The sequence below is a fragment of the Cryptomeria japonica genome, chromosome 7, assembly GCF_030272615.1.
Source record: "Cryptomeria japonica chromosome 7, Sugi_1.0, whole genome shotgun sequence".
NCBI classification, from domain to species: domain Eukaryota; kingdom Viridiplantae; phylum Streptophyta; class Pinopsida; order Cupressales; family Cupressaceae; genus Cryptomeria; species Cryptomeria japonica.
Window position 1 is genome coordinate 70,164,087 of NC_081411.1, and position 11,269 is coordinate 70,175,355.

At 33.1% G+C, this 11,269-nt stretch overlaps 1 protein-coding gene across 1 annotated transcript; it reads right to left on the bottom strand.

Annotated features, from left to right (window-relative positions):
* Positions 1-7,498: 7,498 nt before the first annotated feature.
* Positions 7,499-10,886, bottom strand: LOC131064491 (cysteine-rich receptor-like protein kinase 2). Its single transcript, XM_057998645.2, has 7 exons — positions 10,033-10,886; positions 9,708-9,854; positions 9,441-9,571; positions 9,146-9,359; positions 8,813-9,044; positions 8,563-8,713; positions 7,499-8,131 (listed from the first exon to the last, which is right to left on the bottom strand). Exons 1-7 carry the CDS (start codon positions 10,796-10,798, stop codon positions 7,802-7,804), a joined length of 1,971 nt encoding a protein of 656 aa, XP_057854628.1. The 5' UTR covers positions 10,799-10,886; the 3' UTR covers positions 7,499-7,801.
* Positions 10,887-11,269: the final 383 nt, after the last annotated feature.

The following is an 11,269-nucleotide window of genomic DNA, read 5'->3' on the forward strand; positions in this document are numbered from 1 at the left end:
AATAAGATCTATTAAGTCATAATTAATAACTTATATCACTTTTAAGGCCTACTTAATTGCATGTGATAGGTCGTTTAATCTTGGCCACACTTTATCGCAGAGTCGTACCTGCCCCAAAATACCTGTTGGCACCTGTTTGGATAATAAACGGATTATTTCGCCCAATTCTACGTGTCTATTAGCAATGTTGTTATCATTGGGATTTATATTAATGTTCTTTACCTTGCTGTGCACTTTCTTTAATTACTTTACTTTGTGTATTGCATTGTTGTGAGTTTAGAGGTCCCCATCCGAGTAGAATTCAGACGCACTCCATGTACTTGACTTCTTAGATCTTCTTCATCCCAGTGAGAAACTTTGCTGGTGCCGCACTGGGATATTCACCAAGTCATTGCATTAGAAGGAGGTGAATATCTTGCATCAAATTCAAAATTTTAACAAGTTTGCCATGTGGTAGGTAAGTAATCACTAACATTTCTTTAAGCTTCTAAAATCGATTGAATTTATTTTATTAAAAATCTATAGATGACAAATGAATCGATGGAAAGTCACTTTACAGTCGATTTGAATAATTATAAATGCTTCGGACTTCAGCTAAAACAAGGCTGGCCACCCACATACTAAGCTACTTTGACCGCTTAGGTGGCATTTTAGGGTGCATTTTTGTCGTCATCATTTGTTTCCCTTTAAACTATACTTGTTTCCAGCATCTGCTCAAACTGTAGTGCTTATTAATTTCAAACCCAAACTATTCCAACTCAGATGTCGGGCAAAATGGTTTGATCACATAAATCAAGAAATTGGTTGCTAAAGTAAGGTAGATTAGGTCAGTGAATGCATGAGATCGCTTCCCATTTTTATTCTTCTCGCATTTTTTGGACTAAGTTTGCATTTTTATCCAAGGTGTTTTTCTGCATCAAAGTAGTTGATTCAAAACTAGAGTCATTTCTTTTATCAAATGTTTGAAGAAGAATAATATTATTTATGAAAATATTTGGTGTTACAGGAGTAAATTTATAAGAATGATAGATTTTATATTTTTAATTTCTTTATATTTAAAAACTAAATATTTATGCTTGTAATTTTGTCCAAAACAAAAATGGCGAGCGAAGTGCAGAGGGAAAGGGAGGAGCAGAGGGCGAGCGTGGTGCAAAAGGGGTGCGGAACGCAGAAAGCGGTGTGCGAAGTGCAAAAGGTTTCATACAATGGACAAAGACAGGAAGACGAAGCCCTGCAGGAAACACATGTACGGTGGAGGGCAAAGGGAATCAACGATGATCAAAAGAAGGTATCCTTCAGAAATACTGATAAAATGGCGAATACTGGATGTTGATTGGAATGATAACAGGTCGATTCACAGAGTCTAGAGTAATGAACACACTCCATTCAATGAGGCGGATGATTCACAACCAAAAACTTCTAAAGAAGCTAGCATTTCCGATCTGATATCAATCGATTTAACGGATGCTGTGGTGGATGAGAAGTGTATTTGGGAAGACCTTGCTTTTATTGCCCGAATTATTGGACCAAAGCAACCAAGGAAATGCATCACGCCTTGGGTAGAGAAGAATTGGGCTAGCCATGCGGTGGTAAAATACCTACCAAAAGGTTTCTTCGTCATAATATTTGCAGAAAAAAGGGTCTGGCTGGAGAAAATGAATGTCAGGACACGGATTATCTTTCATGCAAAGGAAGAACAAAATGGTTGGGTGACTTATAGTGGTTGTGCCAATCACGTGACCAGTGATAGGAGAAATCTTATCAACCCTAAGTAATGAAATGGTGGGTCAATTAAGTTCAGTGGTGAAGAAGCTACTGAAATATATGAAGGTACTATATCAATTGATGGAAAGCACAAGATAGTGGATCTTCTTTATCTTTGTTGCCCCTAATTTCTAATACCCAAATTTTAAACTTTTTTATTAAAATTAATTTTTTTCTGATCCACAATGCATATATTTCAAGAGTCTTCATTTTGTGTAACTATGTAAATACAGTCCAAATCCTTCAGTTTTGAGTCCTATCATGAGGTGATGAACATTTATCCTATCTTCATCACCCTAAATTTTTTTAAGAATTTCCAAGTCAAAATGTCATTCCAAATTAATGAAATCAAGTTTAATTAAATCTTTAGAACTGTGAAGTGTCAAGGGAAGCCATTTTATAAGCATATCATTGGCATCACCCTAGGCAATTTGATTATTTTTGGTAGCAAACCACTTCAACATTTGCAAGATTTTAATGCTTTAATTTTTTGTTTGCCTCCATTTTGTGAAAATAATAAATATTTCCCTTGAGACCTCATCATTTATTAAGATAGAGATAGTCAATAGCTCATGATATCAAAACATTTCTATTCCTCTTTTGTGAATTAAAATTTAAATTATGTTATTATGTAGGTCATAGATTTTGCCCCTTTCCTAACTTGTTTCACTAAGTATGTCAGAACTTTTGATAATTAGAAAACATATAAGACTTGTTGCCATTTCGCACTTTCGGGAAATAGGTGAACTTGTAAACCTTGATGCACTTTTGGACTTAACTAAATTAAAAATATTATAAACCTTGTCACACTTTCAAGCCTTTACTTTATTGGATAACTTATGAATCTTGTGTACTTTCTCACTTTTAGCAAACTAGAAAAATTATAAAACTTGTGCATTGGTACTATTAGTGAGCTAGTAAATTTAGTTAAAATTGAAACATGTTGTCATTTTAATTCTTATCCTTAGTTGAATTAAGAAATTGAAAAACAAATTTTAAACTCAAATTTATTTTAGTTTGGTATCTTTGACTTAAATGTCAAAACAAACATTTTCTTTTTTTCATGCTTTAGCCTACAAAAGGTATTAAATGAGCTAATAAATTACCTTTGATTAAATAATGAGAAAGGGTAAACTACATAATGTTAATAAAAAATGATCACAACTTACACTTGACATGATAAGAGTCACAAATTACATGGACATAATAAAATTCTCACACATTAATTCAGTAGGACTAAATTGCGCATAAATTGTCACATTTATGAAAATTACAAGACATGCACATGATAGATATATGCATATTGTTAGTTCATTCACTTAAACTTCGTCAAGCTTCAACCCAAACTATTAATTCATAATTCCTTCATACTTTCCCCCTTCACTTTATATGCTTCACATTTTTGTCTTTACCATCAGACCAACCTACATATGATCATCATAGGTCTAATGACCATTTAACTATTAATTCATAATTCCTTTATCATTTCCCCCTTTCATTTCATATGATTCACATTTTTGTCTTACCCACTAGACCAGCCTACATATGGCCACTATAGGTTCAATAACCTCCTCTATATGTTTTGTGTTCATACATGTATACTAGTTCATATGTTTTCTACACCTAATTTTCTTTGATTGAGTTAGGAGTTCTACTAACATCTTAGATATGTATGTGTAGGCTTCTTTTTCTCTCATTGGAATAATACCATTCCATGTAATATAATACATGTTCTTTTTTTACCTTTCTCTTGTTGGTATTCCTTCTAACAATGTCTATAGTTGGTGATCCTAGAAATTTTCAAGTGTCTAATAAATTTTACATTTTTCTTTACCCTATGTTTATCCACTCAAAGGTGTGATTTAAGTTCTTCATGAGTTTTCTAAGACAACTTAACTTTTATGAATTTCCTTAACACTCTTAGCTTATTTACATTGGGTGTAGTTTCTTGGTTTTCCATCTAACTATTTATATAAAGTAGTGTAATTTTTCTTGGTATAATAGTACTCAACACCTAGCTTCTAAATTTTCCCCTACTCATTTATAGACCATCAATAATCAACAGTAAAATTCTATGAAATATAATACCCACTTAGACTTATTTTCTTTCTGTATTCATCAACATTACTAATACATTCAAATAACTACATCTAAACATTTAGAATAAATCTATATTTGAACTAAGAACATAAATATATAAAGATATTAATATAATATTTAAATTTTAAAATAAATAATTATTAACTTGACTTCATAACATATATAAAATAAATGACATCAACTAATCCGCCCTAATCTAAAATATGTAAGACCAAAAAAAAAATTCAATACTCAAATTATGACCTTCATCAAATAATTATTCAAAAATCAAACATTAAATTAAAATGATGATTTAATTAGCACATATATTAACCCTAATCAAGTTTGAAAATACTTAATAACTCGAATAAAAGCAAATCTAGGAATATTTAATTAGAATGATTCTAGCATGCGTAATTGGCATCATTTAGATTCAAAGCATAAGTCATGGGTATAATTTATTTCGTGATTATCATCTTCCATTAGCAGTTCTAATCATTCGTGGAATGTGAAAATTCTCTTATTAGAGATCCAATATCAAAGAGATTTTCTTTTAATATACTGTTGACTAATTAATATAATAGCATCCACTTTCCTTTTTTTTTTTTTTGACCTTGGGAAATTTAGTTTTGGTCTCAAAAGAGTTTATACCATTTTTGGTCTGAAAAGAGTTTATCGCGGAGTCCGACCTGCCTCAAAATCGGATTATTGTAATACTTGTTGGCACTTGTTTGGATAATAAACGCATTCTTTCGCGGAGTCCACGTAGATCTTCTTCATCCCAGCGAGCAACTTTGTTGGTGCCAGAGTGAGCTGTTCGCCGAGTGACCCCATTAGAAGGAGGAATTTTAACAAGTTTGCTGTGTGGTAGTTCAGGAATCACTAAAATCAATTGAATTTATTGTATTGAAAATCTATAGCTGACAAAATGAATCGATGGAAAGTCACTTCAGAGTCGATTTGAATAATTATAAATCCTTCGGACTTCAGATGTCGGGAAAATGGTTTGATCGCATAAATCAAGAAATTGGTTGCTAAAGTAAGGTAGACTAGGTCAGTGAATGCATGACATCGCTTCCCAGTTTTATTCTTCTCGCATTTTTTTGGACTAAGTTTGCATTTTTGTCAAAGTAGTAGACTCAAAATTAAAGTTATTGCTTTTATCAAATGTTTGAATAAAATTATTTATGAAAATATTTGGTGTTATGAGAGTAAATTTATAAGAATGATAGATTTTTTATTTTTTATTTCTTTATATTTAAAAACTAAAGATTTATTTTAAATATCTTTTTTTTTCTTTTTTTTTATAATATTGTAAATAAAATGATTTGTTTAATAATTAAATATATATATATATATATTTGAAAATATAAGTAATAAAATTGATTCACTATTGTATAAGGATTCTATTCACATCATTTAAATTAAATAGAATTTGAATTAAATAAACAATTAAACTATTCCATTTCAAGCTTTACATAACAAATATAATTTTTTTTGAAATCATTCTATTTTTTATTAATACTTTTGAAAAATCATAGTTTTATTTTTAGTGGGCGTGGTTTGTAGGAGTAGTCAAGAAACTATGGAGCATCTATTCCTTAGTATCCCCTTTGCGCGTGAATAGTGGATGTGGTTTTGTGCAAAGCTGCAATGGTGAAGTGAACTCCCAAGGGATATTCTTAGCTTGTTTTGTTCATTTACCCTCATAAACATAGGTTCAAGTTCAATATTTCACTATTTATGAATTATGTCGCTCAATTGTACTATAGGAAGTGTGGAAAAATTAAAATAGAAGGATTTGTCAATGTTAGGAGTTGCAGAGAAAGTCTTTCTTTAACAAAGTGGGAGTAACAATTGTTGAGGTTGTCAATAGCAGGCTCAAAATTGAGACCTACAAGCCCACTAATTTCAACAATTGGGATCCATGTATGAAGAGATATTTGTTTGGATTGATAAATCTTTCAATTATGGACCTAGGTGATTTTTGTTTGGATTGATAAATCCTTCAATTGTGAACCTAGATGACTCAAAAATATAGAGAGCAAAATGGAATCTAAATGGTAGGTTCTGCTAATAAAGTGGTTTAGAATGAATTTTGATGGGACCTCCAGAGGCAACCCTAGGAGATTTGTTGTTGATTGTTTGATCAAGGAAGGCTTAGTTATAAGAAAAGTGACTCTCTCTCTTTCAATAGGAATGAATAATGAAGTTGAATTCAAAGCACTAATTTTGGGTCTCAAAAAAAGCAGAGAACACAAGTGTAGAAAAATTGTATTTGAAGGTGAAAATTCTAGTTATAAAATGCATTAAGAAATGGGTTAACTTGCAATTGGAAGATACAAGCATATGTTGAGGAAGCTCTAGAAATTGCTTCAGCCTTTGAAATCTACATAGCCCATCACATTTTCATAGATTCAAATGTTGATGTAGATTTTCTGGCTAATCATATTGCTGATGGGATCATTGTTTTCTAGTTTTTGCTTTCTCCTATTCTTGGATAGAATGCCAATCATTAAATACTTTGTTGGCCATCCTAGTTCATTGTAGTTGTGAAAATTCCATGGCTAGATAGGAGCAGATATGTATGGCCTTCATGTGATCATATCCATTGCTCGTGAGTGGACATCCCTTCCTTTCCCACTCATCCATGAGGGTTCTTTTCTCAGGTATTAGTGCTTGCTCTTCCTTCAAATTTGATAACCTTTTGATAGGTAAATCCATTTATAATTAGATAGGGTAAAAATTTGTTACATACATACACTCAAAGCTACTTGGCTAATTGGTAACACGGTAATCACTAATGCTTATGTTGCATCTCTTGTATTTTTATTTTTATAATTAATACAATTCTAAATGCTTATAAATAAAATATATATATATATATATATATATATATATATATATATATATGATACACATTTATAGCTAAATATCTTCATAAACTTGTCATGCACATTATCCAAATTTAAATGTTGTATCTATTTGTTTACTCATCAACAATGTTTTATACTTTGATCGAAGCTGCCCATTATTACAATTTATTAATAAGTTATAAATTTCTTAGTATTGAAATCTAAAATTTCAATTAATATGAATTGTTAATAATTTTCTATTAATAAGTTTGTCTCATTCAAATTGCTGTTAATATTATGACTATCATATATTTATGACTAATTTGATATAAAATATATAAATGAACAATATTATCAATAAAAAACTTTCATAAAAATTAAACTTTAAAAATATTAAAATTATAAAATAATTTACATCAATTATTAAAATTCTAATATTTAAATATAAAATTTTAGAAGAGAATTAAATTCTAATAGTTTAAATATGATCTTGTAACACAAACATTTTATTTCAATGAAATATATGTTTTAATTATAGTAAATTTAACTAAGATTGGATTACCTTGTAACTTACGAGTAAAATATAAAAAGGCATCATTTCTAACCCTCAAAACTGCACAAAAGATATCTACAGCCACATATTTGCATAGGCTTGTTTCATATCAAATATTGCATTACACCAAGTACAGTGAATTGCAGTGAAAAAGAGAGAAAGTTTGGCTGTAAACCTGGGAGGAAAAAAATGTTTCTGAATAAATAATTAGGAGAAAAATCAAGCTGTCATCTGTGATAAATGACAGTCACTTTTATGGAAATTAAAATGTGTGTTATGGGTCGATGATTCAAATCTTACATCCTCTGGGTCCTCTTTATTTCTATTGGACTTTTAAGAGCCAAAATAAGAAACCCAGCAGTAACGTTGTTTTAATCTATAATAAAACTAGACATCAAAGTTGAACTCCTAATCTAAATAGAAATAATGAAAAAACTATAACCTATTTCTCTATAAAAGAAATATGCTAAACGTAAACTAAGGAATGTTTTCCAAGTCAAAGGGCATTGGAGACAGGAGGTGGTTTAAAAGAGATGGCTACCTACTTGACTTAACGTGGTTCAAAAGAGATGGATAGTGTAGCCTGGGATGTTGCTGTCGATGAAGGTTCCATCTGCCCAAAATTAACCGAAGACAAACCTTTTGAAGTGGAGTAGTTGTCAATAAAAGCCGGGCGACTGGGCTGAGCAAAAACCGTCGTGTTGCTTGTGAGCATGGACACCACTTTGGACATTAATGGCCTCAACTCAGGAGTTCCTTGTGTGCACAAGAGAGCAATCTGGATTACCTTCAATATTTCTTCTCTATTCAGCTCTGGTTCTCCAATTAATCTTCGGTCTACCAAGCTAAATGCCTCTTTGTTCTCATATAAATTCCATGCCTGCATATGTATTCAAGGGTTCATTAACAGATTGCAGTCAGATTAATGATAGCATGTAAATATTGTTCATATGTTTCAGGATTTGTTTGTGTATCATTGTTTTTTTTGTTTTTTTTTCATCAAACAATTCTGATCAATACTCCATGATTCATCAGTAGATTGAGAGAAATCAAGGATGTGTGAAAATCTAGATTGATGATAACAGATTGTAGTCATGTTAAACTGAAAATATATCCTTATTCAATAGAATCCACATATTAATGTAACTGAAGATGAACCACTAAATAAATTTGAACATAAAATATGTTGCTTAAACTAAAATACAAACTGCATGATTAAATTTTTTCTAACAAATCTTGTAAAATAATACTATTGAAAGTGAATTCCACTTGCAATCAGTTCATTATTGATCACTTTCTTCTGAAGCTTACCCATTCTAAAAGGAGTTCCATCTGTGCTGAAAGTGTAGAATCAATATACTTTCTCCCGCTCACCACTTCGAGAACTAGCATGCCGTAGCTGTACACGTCCACCTTATCAGTCAAATGACCGTGAATAGCATATTCTGGTGCAGTATACCCTCTGAACAAAATCCAAAATAATCGGCAATAAATAAGTTCATATATTAGATTTTAACAGACAGAGGGGGACAACAAATATACGCGGGCAAAGAAATCTTACATTGTACCACCGACTCTTGTTGTAAGATGTGTCTGGTCCTCTGGAAAAAGCCTTGCCAGTCCAAAGTCTGCAATTTTGGCGTGAAAGTCATTATCCAGAAGTATATTGGCAGCTTTGATATCCCGGTGAAGGATTCGAAAGGGGGATTCTTCATTCAAATACGCAAGTCCATGCGCCGTTCCCAAAATGATCTCGAATCGCATTTTCCAGCTCAGTTGTTTAGCCGTGTTTCCTGCCAGAGTGCTTATATATGAAATAGATTTTATTTGGCTCCTACATATTTAACCCAGAAAAATTCATTGCTCTGTTTTCCTAACAAGTATTTAGACAAACCGAAGAGATGTTTGTCAAGGCTCATATTTGGCATGAATTCATAAACCAGTAGCTTCTCTGGTCCTCGTGTGCAACACCCAAGCAAACGAACAAGATTTCGGTGACGAACAGCGCTGATCAGCTTCACTTCCGTAACAAATTCGTCCGACACCCTCGACGACTTTTGTACAAAAAGCTTCTTCACTGCAGCCTCTTGCCCATCTCTAAATATTCCCTACCACCACAAACACCCAAATCTGATAAGAAATCAGGAGTTAATGTCTGCCCTAGTTTGAAAAAATTGGTAATCGCATACCTTATAAACTTGACCAAATCCTCCTTCTCCAATTTTCATATTTGCATCGAAGTTTTTAGTCGCAACGCGAAGAGAATCGTAATTAAATAAATGATCCCACCTAAAGTCCTCCTCGGTAATAAAATATGCCTCTGTTAAATCCAATTGCACGTTATACATTTAAAAACAACTTTAATCCTATATTACTTTGAATCATTTTACAATACGAATCCTACTGTTAAGTTTCTTTTATTTCATCAAATTTGTGGGAAGAAAGCATTTCTTCACCTGCTTCTTCATGCTGCCTGGGGCCGGAGAGTTTAGTATAAAACTTTCGAAAAGGGTGCCTGAATATTAAAAACACCATTAATAAAGCAATGAGAGCCACACCTCCAAAGGTTCCGACCAAGATGAGCACAATCTTCGAAGGGCTTGCTGTAGAAACAATAAAATTCAAACCTTACAAAGCATTAAACAGAATTAATCACAAATCAAACAATTTTAGGGACTTAATTTATACCAAGGTGCAAACCAATCCAAAAAGATGATGTGTAGATAAAATTCAAACATTTTATTTTTATATCTAATTGGATACAAACTCGTAATGACTTACAGGAAGAGGATGGAATGGAGAAAAAAGCAAGGGTGGAGTAACGCAAATAACAGCCGGCGTCGAGAGCCCTTCCATCCTGAAGTGAAAAGCATCGTTGTACGAGCTTTGTAGCGTGCTGGAGACAAACGTCACAGCTATTGGTGGTAAGTGTCCGCCTGCACATAGCTAATCCATAAATGGGCGTCTGTAATCCCTTGGCACTAATTTTACTAGTGGCGAAACCTTCGTTTTTGAAAGCCTTGGATTTTATGTCCGCTAGCAACCTCAGCGCAGTTTCATTAAAAAGTTTAGGGCTTGAGGAGGAGTAAGAGATGCACACGTTGGAGTTGCCACCATCCAATGCCTGGTCGAAGAAAGTCTCATTCTCATAACGCAAAAAACACCCTTCGAAAATCATACGTGCCCCGATCTCGAAGGGACAGTATATCACAATCTGTTCTGTGGCCGTTGCATAGCACTTACTGCAGTCCTCCATTGACAAGTCGTTTCTGCATTGAGCAAGCCCATATACGCTATCTTTGCCATTCCCATGTGAAGCTGTAGCGAAGCCTGTGGAAGATATATTTTTTACGAGCAACGAGAAAACGGTCTTGCGGTTTTCACTGAAAGCGCTGGGATTTGTAGTATTAATTAGACTACAGCCATGACCGGCCTCTGTAATTCGGGGATCGGCTTTTGTACGAAGAACAAAATTGGGTACTGCTGAAATTAAGAGTAAATACAATGCAAGGCTAAAGGGGACGATGTTTGAATTTGGGCGTCGCATGATGAAATTCCGCAGCTTCAAATCACGCAGGTTGCAGTCAATCACAAGAACTTTTGTTACTGTCAATGACAAATACAGCGGCTTCAAGTCACGCAGGTTGCATCAAATTTTATGTAATGCAGAGCTCCTAACGATTTCGAATGACAAATACAAACAACTTAAATTTATTGCTTGAACAATAACTAAGTTGAAAATTGTAAACCACACACATCGCTGTACATCCTCGTCCTCATGCTCTTTTATGTAGGTATCAAGGCACGGTCTTTATGAGGCCCATCTGAACCTTCACGGGAGGGCATTTAAGCACTTTTCCCCTTCCGAAATGCAAATGGATCTTTTTATATATAGTAATAATAAATAAATAAATTCATCATGTGTTACCAGCAAGTTGCACATATCTTATCCGGTCCGGTCAATGTTGGATGTGTGATTTCTCTTTTAAAGATTATAAATTTTCTATCATAGACTTAT

Excerpts from the sequence above, each read along its gene's own strand:
- LOC131064491 (XM_057998645.2), bottom strand. The coding sequence starts at position 10,798 with ATGCGACGCCCAAATTCAAACATCGTCCCCTTTAGCCTTGCATTGTAT. Across the intron at positions 9,360-9,440 it reads GATTTGGTCAAGTTTATAAG|GGAATATTTAGAGATGGGCA; the intron begins GTATGCGATTAC and ends TTGTGGTGGTAG. Across the intron at positions 8,132-8,562 it reads TGGAACTCCTTTTAGAATGG|GCATGGAATTTATATGAGAA; the intron begins GTAAGCTTCAGA and ends ATACATATGCAG.